Source organism: Lathyrus oleraceus, chromosome 2, assembly GCF_024323335.1.
Source record: "Lathyrus oleraceus cultivar Zhongwan6 chromosome 2, CAAS_Psat_ZW6_1.0, whole genome shotgun sequence".
NCBI lineage: Eukaryota > Viridiplantae > Streptophyta > Magnoliopsida > Fabales > Fabaceae > Lathyrus > Lathyrus oleraceus.
Genome location: NC_066580.1, coordinates 339,322,629 through 339,344,239, shown reverse-complemented (window position 1 = coordinate 339,344,239; position 21,611 = coordinate 339,322,629). Strand labels below are relative to the sequence as shown.

Below are 21,611 nucleotides of genomic sequence, written 5' to 3'. Positions count from 1 at the left end.
TCGACTACGGATACTTTAAGAACAGTGCCCTTATGTTTAATGTGTTCTCATGATTAAGTCACACTTAATACATTAAACGGACTATCTATTCTAGGGACTTTATTAATCAACCATAATAAAGAAAATGCCTTTTATTATTAATAAATAATTCGATACAAGTACCAAAAGTATTGGCCTCTAGGGCTTACACCAACTCAAAATTAAAAGTTAAGGGTTGAAAATATCTGACCAAATGGGTAGCAATCCAATAGACAAGAATGTCAATAGAAACCCATAATTCCCTTGGACATTTAGAATCAAGCAACACACAAATGCAAAATTATATTATCTTAAAGAGTAAAGGCATCAAATAAAGAGAGCCACATCCAAGATTTATTCACTCCATGATCTTCCTCAAAATTAGCCCATGTAGCAGATGAATTCCACAAGTCACAGGTTCAAAATAACAGATACACAATGATCATGTTGCAGATGAACTCAGAAGGATCTTGAATGATATATCAGATGAAGTTTCAAATTTCAAGCACTTGATTTCTCAATAAGTTGGCATTGACCAAGTCCTTTAGCATAGGAATGTTGCCTAAGTTCTAAGTCCATTTGTCCAAGATCAAGCCAACAGTCCACACAAAACGTTTTCTAGGGTTTTTGTTGTTATTATGTACATTAATGGTCAAAGACCACACAAACAAGAAATATCACACAATATGGTCCAAGTGGAAAAAGTGAAAATTTCATTAACATAAACAATTAGACTGATATGAACAATGGCAAATGAATAAAGGCTAGAATTAAATGACATTAAAGTAAATGGCTTGAAATTAAAAGTCAGTTGTTAATGAGTTAGAAGTTAGTATTGTTTTGCTTTTTCTTTTCATTTTTTAGACATTCTTTGGAGAACACTCAACCCACTTATCACAAGCATGGATCCTTAAGCCAAGACATCTTCCAAAGGAAGGAAAAAAGACCAAGTTTCCACACAATACCATTAAAGAGGGGAGACTTACAATCTCACTAACTAGAATGCTATGCCTTTTATGTTATAAATTTAACGTTATGTTAAGCAATCGTAATTGGACTTATGTAAAAGTCATAACTATTTGAGGTCGGACAATAGAATTTTGGTGTTAATGCATGTTAGAGACATAGTATAATGGACTATACTCATGAAACATACCACACACAAAAAGAAATATGCAAAAGAAGTGGCCTAATCTCATCCATACTCATGTTAATTTTTCAATCAACTATCTTTAAGATTTTGAGATATCATAGACCAAATGAGATGAATTCATAAAGAAGGGGAATAAGATGAAGAGGGGGGAATGGATCAAGACTCAAATTTATCAAATGAGGAATTTCACCAAATTAATATCATCCATTCATTTTGGGAGATGGAATATACATTCCATCAATCCCCTAAATCCAATGATATTAACTTAACAAAGTTAAATCAACCTTGACCAAGGTCCAACAACAAGAGTCAAACACAAACAAGTGATCACAATTGGTCAACAAAATTATTTGGCATTTATTCAAATTAAAAATACTAAAATAAGGCATTTAAATTAAATATGGTTTGTCAAATTACTAAAACCTCATCAAAACACCAAAGAAATGGCCATGAGATTTATCATAGGTCAAACAAGGTCAAAGGACCTTGGAGAAAAAATTTCAGAATTTTTAAAGACTTAAAAGTATTTTTAAACAATTAAAAACAAATGAAAAATCAATTAAATCATGAAAAATATTAATAATGATCCAAAAAATTATTTTAATTCAGAATATAAAAGAGAAAATTATTTGAAATTTTTTGGTGAAACTCTCATATTTTTTGGATCAATCTTAAAATTAATATGAATTGATGAAAATAAAACAATTGAAATGAAATTCAAATAATCAGAAAAAACGTGGACCACTTGATCTCCCTCATTAATTGAGATGGCAAATCAAATGGCCATCAGCGAGCTTTCCACCATAGTCACGAGTCAATGCGTAACATAAATGGTAATTACAAGCAACGCGTGAGATTAAAAAATTTGAATGAGATCAACGACTCAGAACCTGTCCAGCACACCACCGGCGCTGGACCTCCGGTCACCTTCTCAGGCGAGGTCCACCGGACTGGTTCACTCATCACCATCAAGAAAATGAAAAAGGAGGACATGATCTGAAAGAAAAAATGGCGTAGAGCACGAATCTGACAAGAATTTTAACTAACTCCACATATATAGAAAGATATGAGGAGTTGAATTTTGAGGTGTGTCAACTGAGTTGCTTCGATTTGACCTCTAAGCAACTCAATCTTCTTGCCTACATTTGTAGGACTTCAGACAACCAAAGATCCAAGAGAATTAAGTGGAATTGAGAGAGAATCGAAGAGATGAAATTTTCTAGAAAATACCTTCAATGCAGGTCTGGATTCACTTGTTCTTGCTTTGGCTCGTGCTTGATCTTACTCGGGATGCTTGCAGAAGTAGATTAGAATGCACAAAAGGTCTTGGATCCCTGGAGTTTTGAATCTCAAAACAGTGAGATTCAAACTCAATTTCCAAAGGAAATTCTCATGATTATCCTCTCAAATGGAAGGGTTTGGTGTTTGGGATCAAAGCTGGCGCGAAGGGGTCCTCATTTCTGAGCATATGGAGCTCTATTTATAGCTGGATCATGTGATATTTGCACCTTCCATATGAGTTTGCAAAATTGGCAATAAGTGATTCATGTGTGCATGGGTGTGTACAGGCCCATGAGATCATTCCATTTGGTCCAAAATTGAGTGTGAACAAGTCTGAAATCAAATTGGAGTGCTAGGCAATTGTACATGGAAGCTTGAAGTTTGATCTTTGCCAAATGATGATGCAATGTTCCAGCCATGCGCAGCCCTAACAAATCTTTTCCAAAATGGATGAAATTGGACTTTTTGGAAAGTTTAGATCAAGAGGAACAACTTTCATGTTCAACACTTTTTCATTTGGATCTTGGAACATGAATAATTTTGAGGTGGAAGTTTGGAAATTTCAACATGTTGAAAATATTTCTAAGTGTCAAGTCATATATCTCAATATTCCACCTTGCTTAACTTTTTATGTGAGCTTCAAAATATACGTGTCTTCATCAAAGTTGTAGCTCTTTCAAAGACCTTCAAAATGGTCACCAATTTCATGTCATTTGGATTTATAATGATAGAGTTAGGCATTTTTGAAATGTGGAAAAATCACTTGTTCAATGGTATAGGTCAAAAGTGACATATAATGTAACCTCATATCACATGCTCAAAAAAGTTGAATTTGCTCTCACTCCAAACATCAAAGTTGAATTAGACACCTTTAATTTGATTGTGCAACTTGGAAATATTTCATCTCATAAAAAATGAGAAATTTATGGCCTTGGGAAGTTGACTTTCAAATTAGGGTTTAAACAAAATGACCTATAATGTTTCAGCATAGAAAATGATTTTCCAAGCAAAAATAGCTCTAGGTATCAACATGAAAGTTGTTTGGAATGTCCTTTAGAGTAACATTTATCTTGGAATCATTTTCATATGGTGATAATTGTAGGAGATAGGGTCTAGGGAGACCCAGTTTTGATCAGATGAATTCATCTGGCCAAGCACCATCAACCAACTTGCTAACCTTCAATTATTTGGACTTTCTTGGCTCATGGTAGATCATATATGCATAAGATGATGAATTTTGAAGTGTACCTTGAGAAATTTGATCAATTGGTGAGATAGCTTGTTGGAGAAGTTACTCAAGATACCCAGTCAAACTAGGGTTTCCAAGGCAAATCACCCTCAAAATCTTGAAGAAAACTTGATCAATATAACATGTAGGAATCAATGGAACTCATATATGATGCTCATAACCATTCTGGATCAATTCATGGTTGTGCTCTTTGTCATGAGGGTCTCACACCCTAGATATGAACTTGATAAATCAATGGGATCATGCCTTACCTACAAAAGAGTTAGGCAAATGCAAGGACATTTTTTGTATTTTGGTTAGTAAAATGATAATATACAAGCATGATACAATTGAATGGTGCTTGGTGATCTCTCCCAAAACAAACCCAATGAAAGAGGGGTAAGGAAGATGCCAAGGTATGATCCAAATTCTAATGCTTATGATGAAATTGCATGAGGGATCTTAGGGTCAAAATTGGGGTCTTACACTTATTTTTCATTTATGGGGGTGAGTTTTTTATTACGATGGGAACTTCGACTCGTCATCGAAGATTGGAAGATAGTTGTCAAGAAACTTAGATAATGCCAACACTGCTGTCAAGGAATCTTTGCCTGTTGAGGAGCATTGAAATGCTGGAACCAACGTGGCATCCCAGCTGATTGGCTGTCACAGGCGTTCAAGTAAAACCATTTTTGAGTCACCGGTCATCTTTCAAGTTTATCGGGTTTTAACAGTAATGCAAAATGTTTCTCTTTAGTATAACTTTTTATTATTCCCTGAAATTTTAAAGCATTATGTGAGTAAGACAAGTAAATTATTTTGCATACAAAACACAGAAGAAAATGTTTGCTGGAACAACTGAATTTTATTGATATGAAATTTGTACATATGGTGAGTACAAGGATGCAGACATCCTTAATGAGGATGTTGCAAAAATTGAAAAATAACTTAAATGGCAATGGGAAATATTTTTGTATATTTTTCTCCATTGATTACATCATTGGCCTTAGTCTACCATAGAATCTGAACCCCGAGACCTTGTTTCGGCTGACGATGATTGGATTGGTCCTAGACCGTCTAATATCTAGCTTGTAGCATATAGGCTCAAGGATCATAGGCAATGCCTTTATCCCTAACTTCTGCCTAGACATTTCAATTCTTTTCGTCCATCGGGATGCTCCTTTTTGCCTAAGTCGCCATTTTGTATTTTCGACTTAGCGAGCTTCATATGTGTTCCCTAACTTTTGCATGGACAATTCATTTTTGGGTCCATCGGGATAGCCAATTTTTCCTAGATCAACCTTGCGGAGATTAATCTAACACGCTTTCATCATTTCTTTTTAGGCATAATATTTTTTGACTATGTCTGCATTCACTTGGGAGAGAAAATCCTCCCCATCCATTGTTATGAGGATTAGAGACCCACCTGAGAAGGCCTTTTTTACAACGAAAGGTCCCTCATAGTTGGGAGTCCATTTGCCTCGCGGGTCTGAATGAATGGCAAAATACCTTTTGAGCACGAGTTCTCAAGCGCGGTACTCACGGGGAAGGACCTTCTTGTCAAAAGCTCGTTTGATACATCTTTGGTATAGCTGACCATGACAGACGACTGTCAAACGCTTTTCTTCTATCAGATTCAGTTGTTCATACCGTGATTGAACCCATTCAACTTCATCAAGATCAGCATCCATGATGACTCTGAGTGAAGGAATATCGACTTCAATCGGTAGGACGACCTCCATCCCATATACCAATGAATATGGAGTTTCCCCAATGGATGTGCGGACTGAGGTTCTATAACCTTGCAGAGCAAAGGGTAACATCTCGTGCCATTCCTTGTATGTCTTGACTATCTTTTGGATGATTCTCTTGATATTCTTGTTAGCTGCTTCTACAATGCCGTTCATCTTGGGCCGGTATGGTGAAGAGTCGTGGTGCTCGATCTTAAATTCTTCACATAACTCCTTCATCATATTGTTGTTTAGGTTACTGGCGTTGTCAATGATGATCTTGCTAGGTACCCCATAGCGGCATATTATCTCTTTCTTGATAAATCGGGTAACCACTTGTCAAGTGACATTAACATACAAAGCAACTTCGACCCATTTCGTGAAGTAATCGATGGCGACTAGGATGAATCGATGTCCATTGGAAGCTTTAGGCTCTATCATCCCAATCATATCGATGCGCCACATAGAAAAAGGCTATGGAGAAGTCAAAACATTCAATGGAGTTGGTGGCACAAAGATCTTGTCACCATATATCTGACACTTATGGCATCTTTTCACAAAATTGTAGCAATCAACCTCCATTAGTGTCCAATAATAACCAGCCCGAAGGATCTTCTTGGCCATAGCAGGACCCTTTGCATGTACACCCTTACAGCCTTCGTGTATGGACTTTATGATTGTACTAGCTTTGTGTCTATCCACGCATCTGAGCAGTACAGAATCATAATTCCTTTTGTATAATACATCACCATTTAGGAAGAACTTGGAAGAGAGTCTTCTCAGAGCTTTCTTATCGGTAATGGATATACCCTCGGGATATTGATGTTTCTCCAGAAATGTTTTTATGTCATAGAACCAAGGCTTATCGTCAGGATCGGCCTCAATTGCTAGACAATGTGTTGGTTCATCTAAGTGGTCAATCTGGATGGATGGTGCTTCATTCTTCCATTTGACTTTGAACATAGATGCCAACGTGGCTAGAGCGTCCGCTAACTGATTTTCCTCCCTAGAAATATGATGAAAAGAGATTTCACCAAAATAGGGTACCAGTTTTCTGATGTGCTCTTTATAAGGTATCAACTTGCCCCGAGTCTCCCAATATCCTTTCACTTGACTGATTACCAGAGCTGAATCACCAAATACCTCAAGAATCTTGATCCTCAAGTCGAGTGTCGCCTCTAAATCATAGATACATGCCTCATATTCTGCCATATTATTGGTGCAATCAAAAACAATCTATCGGTAAACGGAAGGTGGAAACCTGTTGGATAAGTGATAACAACACCTATACCATGGCCTCAAGCATTGGAAGCACCGTAGAACACGAGTGTCCATCACGATCCTGATTCGCGACCTTCCTCAGGGCTTACCTTGAAGCCTAGCATAGTGAAGTCTCTGATAAACATGATGTCCTCATCTGGAAAGTCAAACCATAACGGTTGATAACCTTCGACAGGCAGGTGTGCGAGGTAGTCAGATAGAACACTCCCTTTTATCGGGTCCATCTTGGATATCAATAGAGTAGTGTGACAAATCATATATTGCCTCAGGCGTCGAGCATCCCAAGTCAAAGCACAACAAGTTTTCTCTAAAAGTGAGTATCGAGTCTCACACTTAGTGAATTTCTTGTTGAGACAGTAGATATCATGTTCTTTCTTGCCTGTGTTGTCGTGTTGAACCAAAACGCAACCCATGTATTCATCGAGTACCGTGAGGTACATAATGAGGGGCCTACCAGGAACTGGTGGTATCGAGATTGGTGGTTCTTGGAAGTACTTTTCCATTTTATCAAATTCCGCTTGGAAATCATTGTTCCACACAATTGATTGGTTTTTTCTCAGTAATGTGAATATCGGTTCGCAGGTAGCCGTCAAGTGGGATATGAATCTAGAGATGTAATTGAGTCACCCAAGGAAGCCTCAGACTTCTTGTTCTGTTCGGGGAGCTGGCATTTCTTGGATGGATCGAACTTTGTCGGTATCAACCTCAATACCCTTTTGACTGACTATGAAACCCAAGAGTTTACCGGATCGGACCCCAAAAGTACATTTAGCCGGATTCAGGCGCAGTTTAAACTTTCAGAGTCTGACAAACAATTTCCTCAGGCTCACCAAGTGATCTTCTTTAGTTCTGAATTTGGCAATCATGTCGTCCACATAAACCTCGATTTCTTCATGGATCATGTCGTGGAAAAGGCTTACCATGGCGTGTTGATATGTTGCCCCTGCATTTTTCAGGCCGAATGGCATGACTTTGTAGAAGTAAGTTCATCAAGGCGTGATAAAAGTTGTCTTCTCCATATCGTCTGATGACATCTTTATCTGATTGTACCCGAAGAACCCTTCCGTGAAAGAAAAGACGGAGAATTGGGTTATATTGTCAACCAAAACATCAATATAAGGCAAAGGGAAGTCATCCTTTGGGCTCTCTCTATTGAGGTCTCGATAGTCTACACACATTCTGACTTTACCATCTTTCTTCGGAACTGGAACGATATTAGCAACCCACTGCGGATATTCAGAAATGGCTAAGAAGCCAGTGTCTAGCTGCTTCTTAACCTCTTCCTTGATCTTGAGTGCCATATCGGGTTTAGTCCTTCTGAGTTTCTATTTGACTGGAGGATATTCAGGCTTGAGTGGCAGGTGATGTTCAATAATGCTGGTGTCTAATCCTGGCATATCTTGATACGACCAAGCGAAGACATCAACATATTCACGCAATAATTCTACCAACTTGGAGTGTTCATGTTCGGCAAGAGATGCCCCAACTTTTACCTCCTTTTTGTTAGTTTCAGAACCCAAGTTAATGAAATCCACTGGCTCTTTGTGTGGCTGAATCTCTTTCTCTTCGTGCTCAAGGAGTCGTGCTAGTTCAGCTGGTAATTCACAATCTTCCTCACTGTCGTCTTCAGCTCGGTTGATTGGAAATCTAGATTTACAATTGATTTTAGCCATGTCGGAATCAATGGTTTTATTGGCTCTGCATATGATGAGCTTATTTTAGTATGCTTTTTTTAGAAAAGTGGAAAAAAGAAAAAGAAATCTTTTGCCATTTTGTTGTTTTTAGTGAAAACGGAAAATAACTGAAGGAAAGGGAACATAAGTTTTGCATGCAAAAAGTACTTTTTATATATTCGCATAATACTTTTAAACATGCGGGGCCTTACAAGCTATCCTCTCGTCTCGAGCGAGGACGAGGGATGGAGAAAACAAAATGCATTACATTTTTTCCGAGTACACCATGGGAACCACGGTGGTCGTCCAATTGGGAAGCTTGAACCCTGGAGGACATTTGCGAACAAGATTGGGTGCCCCTGGCTTTCTACCACTGGACTCTCCAATAACTGCCACGGTATTCTCATTTTGATGGTCGGCACTGCTGAACTTGACTGGGTTGAATTGCTTTTTCTTCGGGCTTGCTCTGCGTGTTTCTGGATGATAACCGATACCAAACCTGTCACGCTTTTTTGCCACATTGACGACCTTGCCCCAACCGGGAAGCGGACCTTTCTCCAATGTCTGCTTGGTACTTTTTGCTGAGGATAGGATGATAGCGGATGATTGGTTGTTGTTGGCAGTGTCATACCCTGATTTTGGCCCTAAAAACCTTTCCCAACCGCTCACTCGCTCACTCTTCAAATCCTGCCGTGCGGCCGAATCGCCATCACCACAATGATTAGGGTTTCTCTCACCTTTCTTATTTTTATATCGCTAAACCAATCTTGTTTATTCGATTTACGAAGATCAAGTTGTTCTCATGAATTGGCACCAACAGTATATTGGGGAGATAAAACATGTTGTGGTTCATGCTTAAAGACTGGGCGCAAGTGTGTGTTAGTTTCCATTGAAAAGAATATTGTGGCCTCACTCGACTTTCGCCTTGGAGAGATTTTTTGGAGGCATGTTCTTGGCACCAATGATGTTGTTGATGGAATTGGCATTGCCCTTGGAAGATACGTCATTACTCTTTCCTCTGGGGGAAGTATTTTGAAAGCATGGAACTTACTTGATAGGCAGATGATATTGGAAAGTCTTCCCTTCAGGGATCAAAGGAATCAAAGTCGATATTAAACATTCCAAAAAAAATTGAAAGCTGGCAAAGATGATTTGATTTTTGTTTATTGTAAAGGGCATCTCCATGCTATTTCTAGCATAGGCGGTGAAATTCTCTGGAGGAAAGATCTTGTCAGTGACAGCATTGAAGTTAACCATATTGTTCAGTCTCTTGAAGTGATTTATGTAGTTGCCTTTGTTGGCTCTTCAACATTTTACATGTATGATTTGAATACTAAGAATGGAGAGTTGTTAATCGTATAACACTTCCCTTTGGAACTTTTGGGGAATCATTATCAGTCTCAAGTGATAAGTTTAAGCAGATTCCAGACCTCGATAAGGATTTGCCTTGAAGGCTTCAAGGGCTGTTCACATCAAAAATCAATTCCAATGTTCTTTTAATGAAAAAAATCAATTCCATTGCTCTTTTAACTAAAGACCAATTCCAATGTTCTTTTAATGAAAAAATCAATTCCATTGCTCTTTTAACTAAAGACCAATTCCAATGTTCTTTAAATCAATTCCAATGTTCTTCACATTAAAAAATCAATTCCAATGTTCATTTTCATTAAAATTTCAAATAAAAGTGAGTTGGTGTTGGTGGACAAAATTGATAACACAACAGCTTTTAGCAATGCCCTGTCAGTTTCAGAGAGTCAGCATGTTTTTGCATTTGTTCAAAACGAAGACATTAAAGTTCGCCCATCGGTAAAGATGTTAATGATTGGAATGGTGGCTTGCTAAAAGAAGACTTGGCAGTGGACATCAAAGAGCTTCCTCCACATCGGTTGGCTGAAATGAGAAGATTATGGGAAGACTACAAAAAGAAAGAGAACAACAACAAAATACAGTATCGCTTCAATTTCGCAGTTTCATATCAATTCTCACCGAAAAATCCAAACTTTCACCTCAAAACTTTTGTATACTCTTCTCAATTTCACACTTCCAGGTGAGCAAGATAAACGGTGTTCTTATCCATGTTGCAAGTGTATCTGAACTTATGAAGGATGGAAAACATAGTTGGTGCGATGTTGTTGGACACTATTTTTCTCAAAAAAAACATGCATGTAACACCATTTAGTTTCTATTGATTGGCTGAAGAGTGGGAAAGATTAGAAGCTAGTTGGAATAATGGGCTATGTTTGCTGTTGTTTGAGTTGTGATGATGTAGAAGATTATGTGAACCCAAATAATCCTGCGTATAGGAACGGCGTGTCTCTCAGTTGCTTGGTATAGAATCTTTTGAATGCGTGTGCATCAATATTCCGAAGAGGCGAAGAACTTTCAATTTCTTCATCTCTTCAAGGAACAACATCCATGACATCTGCAGCCTCACTTGATAATTCTCTATCGGACATGTACCGTTCTCCTCCAAGGCCCTTACCAATATGATGCAGAGCCTCTAAACTCAGCAGACAAATGGAATGAATGTGCCCGAGAAGATGAATTGAAGATATACCGTTCTAAGTCTGCATTAAGAACTTTCATCAGCAAAATACACACCTGGAGTTGGGCTTGTTTACATGTCATCATCGGAAGAAGAGGATATCTGTCCAACTTGCCTAGAAGAATACACTAAAGAGAATCCCAAGTTAATGACAAAATGCTCTCATCATTTTCACCTTAGCTGCATCTATGAGTGGATGGAGAGAAGTGACAACTGTCTAGTTTGTGGAAAGGAAATGGAATTCGATGAGACAATATACTCTTGATAATCTGGCGGTGGATAAAGGCAACATGTAAAGATAGTAGTCAGGCTGCAGTGAAAAGAAAAATCACTAAGAATCATAGAGAATTTGAATTTGAAGTCAGTGTTCTAGGAACAATTCAACACACACAAAAAAACCATGTATCCCGTGCTTGGGATGGATCTACTGATCTGGAAACTGTTAACACGCAGCAAGTTCATTCAAGCACTTCTGAAAATGCCATGAGTTTGTCTTCGGATGTTCATGGTTTGCCCGAAGCTTCGGTATCAGATACTGAGATCAAGCCAAATGATTTACCTTCTCATAATGGTTTTGAACATGTCCATGATGCATACCTCAAATCTGCAGGTTTTGTCTCCAAACAAGCAAAATAAAGTGTGCATCAGTTCAATAATAATAATTAGACCATGCTACGAAACTGTTACTATCATGTCAAGTTTGGAACATAAGAAAGCAAGCTACTGTTAGAAAGTTCTTTGAATAAAACAAATACAGAAGGAAAGGTTCTAAACTTACAATCTCCTACACACACTTTAGTGTGTCTGCTGTTGGGAGGATCGTGACCAATTGTTCAAGGAAGTAGAAGGGATTATCAAAAGGCATATTAATATGTCGGTTCTCCCTAGTGTCCAGCTATTCCATGAAATAGCATATCCACTGTGGTTGACATCAGCTATCTGTGAGATTTGGTTTGCGTTATTCGGGATTTTGGATCAGTTTCCAAAGTGGTCGCCCATTAACCGTGAGATTTATCTTGACAGGCTTGCTATAAGATACGGTCGTGATAGAGAACTATCACAGTTGGCCCCTATTGACGTTTTTGTCAGTATAGAGAACCCTCTCAAAGAGCCGCCTCTTATCACTGCAAATACTGTTTTGTCTATACTCTCCGTTGATTACCCTGTCGACAAGGTTTCCTGCTATGTATCAGATGATGGTTCAGCTATGCTGACTTTTGAAGCCTTATCAGAAACAGCTGAGTTTGCAAAGAAGTGGTTGCCTTTTTGCAACAAACGCAATATTGAGCCTAGTTCTCCCGAGGCTGATGAAAGCAAAGTACCGTTGCAGTTAGCAATTGTAGGACACCCCAATGTTGGTAAGTCAACCTTACTGAATACTTTGTTGCAAGAAGACCGTGTTCTTGTGGGTCCTGAAGCTGGTTTGACTCGAGATGCAATCAGAACTCAGTTTGAATTTCAAGGAAGAATAATTTATCTGGTTGATACTGCCGGCTAGTTACAGAGGACAAAACTGGAGAAAGGAGCATCATCCTTGAGCATTATGCAATCAAGAAAGAGTCTACTCCAGGCTCATATAGTTGCTTTGGTACTATATGTAGACGAGATAGTAAATGCTAAACAAAGTATGAAACATGCTGAAGTAGTTATAGCCAGACGAGCTGTGGAAGAGGGACGTGGTCTGGTTGTGATTGTGAACAAGATGGACCTTCTAAGGGGAAAAGACAAATCATCATCCTATGAGCAGATTATGGAGGTTGTTCAAAAAGAAATTCAGACAGTTATACCTCAGGTTACCAGAATCCCAGTATTATTTATTTCAGCATTAGAAGGAAGGGGCTGGACAACTGTCTTGCATCAAGTCATTGATACATATGAAAAATGGTGTACAAGATTATCTACAGCTCGTCTTAACCATTGGTTGCAAAAGGTTATGAGCAGGAATTCTTGGAAAGACCAGGCAACACAGCCAAAGATCAAGTATTTCATTCAGGTTAAGGCTCGACCACCTACTGTTGTTGCGTTTATGCGTGGGAAGGCCTGGCTTTCTGATACAGACATCAGGTTCTTAATGAAGTCCTTGAAAGATGACTTCGATTTGGGTGGAATTCCTGTATGAATAATGAAACGTGCTATCGCTAAGAAAGATGGCAGTGGAACTAGCAAGAGTATCCATTCAGTAGGCAGAGTCGCTGAAAGAATTAAGTCCGAAAAGAGAGAAAGAGGCGCCAAATCTCTTGAAATACTTATCTCAATGATTCATCCTGATCTGTTGGTTGATATTGTCATAGCTAATATGAAGCTGTTGAAAAGTATATTTTCGGCAAATATTTTAATATCGTATCCACAGAGATTGGTTGTTATTACCGCCGTTCTATAATCCAAATTGTTATAAGTTTAGAAAGTAACCAAGTTGTTTTGTTTGAAAAGTTATCTTTTGAGTAAAATGTCACTAAAACAATAAAATAGTTTTAATCAAATGTAAAAGGCTTGGCAAGATTGGAGTTCACTATTCAAATTGCTTATGATTCCTTATGACAACTATGTAGATTTAAGATTATTGATGATGTTCAAGTATCCTCTCAATATCATTTATGTCTAAATGATATTGTGATAATCACTATATTAATCTTTAGACGATTTCTCCACCTAACTATCAATATAGAAATCTTTAATGGTTGATACAAAAGAAGAGTAGTGAATAAATCTATTTCTACAACTTATTCACTACTTGAAAATATATTTTATGTCAAGACTTAAATAATCTCTTTCAACAACTACTCAAATCTAATATTCAACTTAGGGCAAAATATCATTCAATACATCAACAATCTTTTATCATATATAAGAGTCAAATGAAATACATAAACAATAGGCATAGCTACTACCTCCAATCTTGACAAAATGGGGTTTAGCTCCTCATCATCATTTTGGAAAGCAAAAGGCAATGGTAAAAACTCTGTTTTTTCTCTTACAAAATATCAAACTATGAATGAATGAATGAACAATTTCCATTCTGTTTTCTAAAAGGGTTGACCTTTCCTAAAATGCTCATTTTCATCTTAAACTGAAAAGCCTCCTAAAACAGATACAAAATTGTCAAAAACAGTTGGCATTGAAAATAGCACACTTGGTCAAAACAGCTTGCTGAATTCGCAAGGTTCGCGGCGCGAACTGAAGCTACTTCAGCTTCCTTGCCTTGCAAACTTCATTCCAAGATTCTTCCAAATGTTAATCTTCAAAAATAGGCCTCCAAATTGCATTCAGCACTTCTTCCAAATTATGATTATGCATTCCGAAGCTCTCTTGTCCAAATATTCTACAAAACTAACAAATATGTGAAATAACTACTCGAGACAACATCAATTAAACCTAATTGCATTTATACAAAATAGTGAGAATAAAAGTGTGTAATTACATCAAAAATTGGTAAAAGGGACCAATAAAATTATATAAAAAGTAGTACTAATTGGTCCCTAACAACTCTCCCCAACTTAGCATTTTGTTTGTCCCTAAACAAAAGTTTTCACAAACACAACCAAAGCAATGACACAAAAGATTGAAACAAGGATTAACCAAGGACATTCAAATGGTTCAAAAGTGTATGGCACTTTCTCAATCCACCTATCTCAATGCTAGACAAAACGTGAATAAGAGCAATGGTTGGGTGCAAAAATCATACCAAGGAATTCAAAGCCATATATGTCAAAATTGAATCAAACTTACACACACATCATAATAATGATGAATAACATGAAGGTTTACTTTCACTCATCCAAGCAATTAAATCAACAACAACTCAAATCATGCGTTCATCAAACAAATACCAAATCATGTGAAAAATGAGAATCAAGAGGTCTTTCAAGGGTTGTAATGTGGCTTGGGTTACAAGAAAGGATATGATTAAGAGAATTCAACAAAGTTGCCTATCTTAAGGGAGCATTCCCAAACACTCAACTCTACACAATTTCCATTTCTTTGATCCCCGTCTTTTTCCTTTTCTCATCTTTTTTTTACATCCACACAACCATGAGCCTTTTCTTTGTTTTTTTCTTTCTTTTCTTTTTCTTTGCTCTATGGTTTCAAGGGTGATTTCTTTTTCTTGTTTCTTTTCAAATTTTCACCCTTTCATAAAAACTCACTTTTCCAAGTTTCTAATCAACTCTTTTTACTTTACTCTCCCCAACTTTAGATTCCAAAACCAAATTTATTTAATAATGCTCCCTACTTAGACATAAGCAAAAGGCAAAATTTGCAAACAACTCGGTTTGAGGGTTCAATTGACACGAAAGAAATTAGGAATCATTTATTCACAAAATTTTCAATTGATTTTGCACTTATCAATCAAATGAATCCTAAAGTAAGCTCAAATGGGGTTAACTAAGGGTTACTCCTCACAAGGTTCGTTGATTCAAAACTTTTTGGTCAAGTGGTTTTTCTCAACAAACAATGCCTCTATCATTTTCAATATTTTCACACAAAAATAGATTAATGCATGATTTAGCATGATAAGAATGAGTTGAAATAATGTTCGGTTTCCCGCATTTTAGTGTACAATGGAAAGCCTCCTCACAATTGGTTAGGTTCTATTTTGATTCAAAAATGACATGTATTTCAATGAATTTATGATATGGAATTTGCAACACACCATCAAACTACTCATGTTAAGTCTAGAAAGCGATAAAGTGTACCTTGAAATGCCGACAGTAATTCTTATCATCACCACTCGAAGTGTCCTATGCTTCTTTCTTTGCGAACATTTCTTGATTGCTTTAAGCTTGACTTAAGAGTAAGAACAATTAAACAAAAAAATGTTGGTAAACCAAATTCATTGTAACACACTTAAATCTCACAGAGTATTCATGCAATTAACAAAACAAACTAACAAACCAAAGTTTTGGTGAACTAGAGTCACCCAAAAGTACAATCAAAATTTTACAAAAGCAATAATAATACAAAGAAAACTCAAAATAAAAACAAACTCTAAAATTCACAAACTCCTCAATCTTCCTCCTCTTGGCCACCACCAACAGATCCAAGGACGTCCTCCATCTCATCGCCATGGGTCGCACCACCTCCTGCACCCCCCATAAAAGTTGGCCTGCCCTCAGGCCAATTAGCATAAGCAACATATTCCGCCTGGGAAGGAAATGTGCGGGCTTCAGGTGCAAGGAAAGTGTTCTGAAATTGTTGCTGCATAGCATCAAAGATGAATGATTGAGACCTCCTAGAGGCCTTAAATCTCTCACAGCAATAATTAGCAAACGCCATCTGATCGAATGTTGGAGTATTGCGGGCTCGGGGTCTAGAGGACGAAGTCCCAGCTCCTTCGGCTCTATCCATCTGGTCTGGCAGAACCTATTCAGATAAGCATCGTTAATAACACTAGTAATAGACAAATGTACCTCATCCGGAATGGGAACATTTGCCCTTCGGCAAAGTCCCATAATCAGCCCCGGGTATGCAAGAACACCTGCTTTACCACCAAACTTTGTTCCGCTTATACCCATCTTGCGCATATTCCCCCGCAATAATGGATGCTACATCAACAGATTTGCCTATCATGATGTAATACAATAAACACCCTACATCCAAAGGGATAGTGGTGTTGTAGCTCCTTGGCCGAATATTGTTCAACAGCAGCACCAAAAATGCCCTTGCTTCCAGATTCAGATTTTCTCTTTTCCATGACTTTGGAAACCCCTGATCATTTAAGTCATATGTCCTTCCTTCAAGGCATAAAGTAGCGCTCACCGTTGGAAGATCCCAATCGTTGGCCAATTCCTTGGTACGATACTCGCACCGCTCATTCTCTCCCAAGGTGAGAGGATTACCTAGATACGTGTTAATTGCATCTCTACCGAAAGAAATAACCTTGCCTCTCACTCTTGTTTGGTAATGGAAAGCTACTCCCTCTTCAAGATGCAGAGCATTGGAATAAAACTCTCGCACAATATCGTAATTTATTGCCGACTCTGGTTCACACAGTTTGCTCCATCTTCTCCTCTTAAAATTTGATACCAAATTCCGATAAGTTCCACCCGGCGACAATCGGATGAATCTCTCGGGTTGGATGGTTCGCTTGATTGATTTTTCAAATCTTTCTTCATGTTCATCACTTGTGAACCGTCTCAATGAACGAGAAGGACCGGAAGACATGGTTTTTGTTCTTTTAGACATCTGCAATAAAAATCAGAACAACCACACAACAAACCATAAGGGGAGTTAGCAATCAAAAGCATAAAACATGAGACTGGAATTTCCCAGTTCGCGGCGCGAAGGCCCGTTCGCGGCGCGAACTCTGCGAACCAGGAAAATTCTAGGAGCCTTCTAGGGTTCCTAAGGTTTGCACCACCACAGTCATAATCACAATCTCTATCATAATCCTAATCTGAATCCACTTTAGACATGCAAGGTTATTTCAAGTATCAAATTCCAATCTTTGCAAAACCCTATTCATACCTAAGTGAGAAACCCAAAAGGAATGGAGAGGAAATGAAGAGAACAAACATACCTTGTTGAAGTTGAATTGGTTCTTTGTTAACAAGTTGGGATTTGGGAGATGGAGAGGAAAAATTTGAGTTTTGGAAGTGGGGCAGTAAGAGTGTTCAAGACAAGTTGAAGTTTGTGAAAATAAGGATGACATTGAAAATAACCTAAACAGAACTTAAGTGGTTCTGCCACGCTCAGTTCGCGGGGCGAAAGTGATCGCGGGGCGAACTGAAGGAATTTTTGAAAAAATTAATTTGCAGTGTACAGAACTCAAGTTTCACAAAAATTAACACAATAGAATATCATAACAATCAGAATTGACAAAATATAAAATGCAGACTTAGAACGTTGGGTTGCCTCCCAACAAGCGCTTTGTTTAACGTCGTTTTGAGCTCGAAGGTTCAATGATTCTCTTCACGATCCGGCTTTGTTGAGCAACTTACTCAAGGGCTTTGTTGTCTTCAAGAGGTTCTTGATGAACCTTCGATAAAATCCAATACCACCCTTTTTCGGAACTACTTGTACCACACTCACCCATTCACTATCGGAAATAGGACAAATCATCCCGGCCTCCAATAGTTCGACAACTTCCTTCTTTTTTAGGACTCATATTAATTGATTCTCCTCTTTTGTGGACAAGGTATTGCTAATGATCACCGGTTTAGTACAATCATCACCAAGGAACACATACTTCAAGTATGGCTCTAGTTTTGGCTCTTCCACTTTCTTTGTCATATCCAAACCTTCGTTGGTCTCTTCATGATAAACAAGCTCTCCACAAGACTCTAATTCATGCAACATTGCTTCAATCTCTTTTCCTTCATTTTCGGTCGAAACTTTATAGACTCCGATAAGAGATCTCTGTGATGGATTAGAAACATGAACCTGGTTTGCGATCTCCACTAGTTCCTCCTTGGTGGCATCGATTCGGAAAGAATCATGCTTATCATTAGGCTGCTTTTTGGCTTCAAAAAGATGGAAGGCTACCTCTTCATCTTGCACCCTTACTCTCATTAGTCCATCATCAATGTCAATCATCATTCGGGCTGTTTTCATGAATGGTCTTCCAAGAATTAGAGAAACATCACGATCCTCATCCATGTCTACTATCACAAAATCTACCAGAAACAAGAATTTGTCCACCTTCACTAACATGTCTTGAGCAACTTCATATGGTGAAGTGGTAGACTTATCAGCTAGTTGTAAAGTCATCCTTGTAGATTTGATCTCAACATTTCCCAATCTTTTAACAATGGATAGGGGGTTAAATTGATGCTAGATCCCAAGTCAATCAAACCATTAGCAAAATAGGTTCCTCCAATGGTTACCGGTAAAACGACTCGGCCCGGATCGGATTCCTTCCTTGGGAGAGTTTTTTTGATGATGGCACTACAACGTGCATCAAGCAAGATAGTTTCGTCTTCCACATGTCTCCTTTTCTTTGTAAGAATATCCTTCATGAACTTTGCATATCGTGGCATTTGCTCTAATGCATCGGCAAATGGAATATTGATTTGAAGTTGTTTGAATATGTCCATAAACCGTGCATAGTGTCTAGCATTATCCTTCTTTGATGGTGCGTGCGGATAGGGTGGATGTTGAACTGGAATGACATTCACTCCTTTGTCTCTTTTTTTCTTCTTTCTCGGTTCGATTTCCTTCTTCATTTCCACTTCACACTGTTGTTCTACTATCAATTGCTGGTCTGCTTTTTTCGCGGCGCGAAGGGAGATCGCGGCGCGAATTGTACAGTTTCTGCCACTTTCTCCTTTTCACAATCCACACCCTTATTTTCATATACAACACTCATCTCATTCTCTAATGTAATCTCCTCACTTTTTCCACTTGTCAACTCTCTACCGCTTCTAGTGAAAATTGCTTTACAATGCTCCTTTGGATTAGTTTGAGAGTTAGCGGAGAAGGAAGATCCCGCAGTTTGTTCCGACAATTGTTTCGCAAGTTAACCTACTTGGCTTTCCAAATTCTTGATTGCTACCTCGTTGCTCTTCTGATTTGCCATGGAGGCTTGCATGAATTGTTGGAGAGTGTCTTCTAGCTTTGAATTTCCTCCTTGCGATTATTGTTCTTGAGAATTTGGGTGTTGATAAGTGTCGCAACGCGAAAAACAACCGGCGGAAAAAAAACTGTTTACAGAACCGCCACTGACGCTATTCATCCTATGACGGAAAGGAAGCGCATGACTAACCTAAGAAAGGGAAAAGGAACGGTCTTACGACCAGAGATTGCAAGGTAAGGGAGTCGGTTACGCAAGGGGAAGGTATTAGCACCCCTCACGTCCGCTGTACTCGACGGGATCCACGCTCAAAAGATAGCTCAAAGAATAGGATAAGGTTGCTAATAAAAAACTGCTCCAAGAAATATGCACAAACTAGAATGAACAGGTGAAAGAAGATGGAGGAAGTGGACTCGGCAGGATGTCGCATCCTGGGCCTACGTAGTTTGTCAGCAACAAACATCAGAGTCAACGTAGTTCGGGGAATGGGAAATAATGCTCGCCAGGACCTCGCATCCTATGCCTACGTATCTTCTCTATCCAGAGTAAGAATCAGAGCACTCGTAGCTCGGCTAACGCACGCCGAAACAAAACACTGAAAAGAGACGCTGAGACGTCAAAAGAAACACTCAGCAGGAAACAGAATGCCAATACATGGGCTTATATCTGACTCCAAACAAACAACACAAACAAGGAAACAGAATGCCAATATATGGACTTACATCCGACTCCTGACAACCAAAAGGAAACAGAATGCCAATACATGGACTTACATCCGACTCCAAACAAAACAAATGCTAATCAGCAAACCCCAAAGATAAACCCCAAAGATGAACCCCAAGTGAATAATCATCACAAATGAACCCCCGAATATGAACCCCAAGTGATACATGGTAAACCCCAAATCAATATAAGTGAACCCCAATCTGAACCCCCAATTATAACAAAAAAAATCCTCAAGGTATAAGCACATCACATACACACGCTAAACAAAAGAGTACTCCCACCAAAGAAACAAATAAAGGGTACACACACAAATCAACAAAAAATAAAAGGTTGAACACACTCAAAAAACAAAAGGGTGCCTGGAGAGATTGCTTACAACCTCCTGCCTACGTATCTCATCTGGTATGAGAATTAGGGCGACGTAGTTCCCCTTAACAGGGGTACAACACTCTCCTAACCAAAGACCAGGTAAACAACAAACTAAAAGGGAGACTAACTCGAGCCTAATAGTTGTCATGCAATCCACAAACCCTAAATTGAGGTCTCTAATCAGAACCTAACTCACACAGGAAGCAAGTCAGCTCAAAAACATCAACACCAGTGAACAAGTATCACACACTATATCCACACAAGAGGCCCAAACAATGGGTAGGCTTTAGTCAAGAGGGGTCATATCAACCTCGACAAACAAGCCAAACTGTAAGGGTAAACAGAAGCTCTTAACCACTAACATTGAGAGTTAGGGTGAGCAGATCAAAATGGTAATGAGGATGAGACCTCCTGCTCTTAACCCTGGCCAGGGTGAGCTCATGACAATGAAAGCGTGGGGATCCAGAAAGAGGGACCTTATTCCACTTGACTGACTCTATACAAAGATCTTGGGTACATGTTCTAGAGCATCAGCACATAGTGCGAGCATAAAGAACGACTCACTGAATAACAGGGGATTGGCTACTAATCCCTTCTATCTGTCAATTGCCTCTTCACTTAGGAGGACTTATCAAGTAACATGCCTCACTTGGAGGTCTTTGGCACAAATGTAAATAAACACAAACAGAGCCTCTTAAGGAGGACTTCAGCCAAAATGCCTTCCAAAAGGTGACAGGACTTCCAGACTACATGGAGTAAGAAGGCTAAACTACCTCAGTGGTGTATCAACCACAATCCAAAGCTTAAGCAAAAGCAAAGCTAGCAAGCAACTAATGTACATGTACAAAAGCTTAAACAGTTAATATCTCAATCAGAAAACCAACAGACAAACAGTGGAACTTTCCGATATTTACAACTCAATGCAAGGCACAAATACAAACACTCAAATGAGTTCATCACATCAATTGACCTACAAAATAACAATAGTTAATGCTCAAAGGTATTTGCATCTCACAAGGTGAGACCAAATCCAACCATCAATGCTAAATGTCCAAACCTGAAACACAAAGCACAATTAGTTCATGTACAAAACACTAGTTC

General features: G+C 38.6%; 1 protein-coding gene and 2 pseudogenes across 1 annotated transcript; 2 read left to right on the top strand and 1 right to left on the bottom strand.

Annotated features, from left to right (window-relative positions):
- Positions 1–5,884: 5,884 nt before the first annotated feature.
- LOC127123138 (uncharacterized) lies at positions 5,885–6,622 on the bottom strand. Its single transcript, XM_051053389.1, has one exon. It carries the CDS (start codon positions 6,620–6,622, stop codon positions 5,885–5,887), a length of 738 nt encoding a protein of 245 aa, XP_050909346.1.
- A 3,971-nt stretch (positions 6,623–10,593) lies between these two features.
- LOC127121386 (E3 ubiquitin-protein ligase At3g02290-like) lies at positions 10,594–11,174 on the top strand (annotated as a pseudogene).
- A 606-nt stretch (positions 11,175–11,780) lies between these two features.
- LOC127123137 (uncharacterized) lies at positions 11,781–14,060 on the top strand (annotated as a pseudogene).
- Positions 14,061–21,611: the final 7,551 nt, after the last annotated feature.

Coding starts and splice junctions, on each gene's coding strand:
- LOC127123138 (XM_051053389.1), bottom strand. CDS start 6,622: ATGGCAGAATATGAGGCATGTATCTATGATTTAGAGGCGACACTCGAC.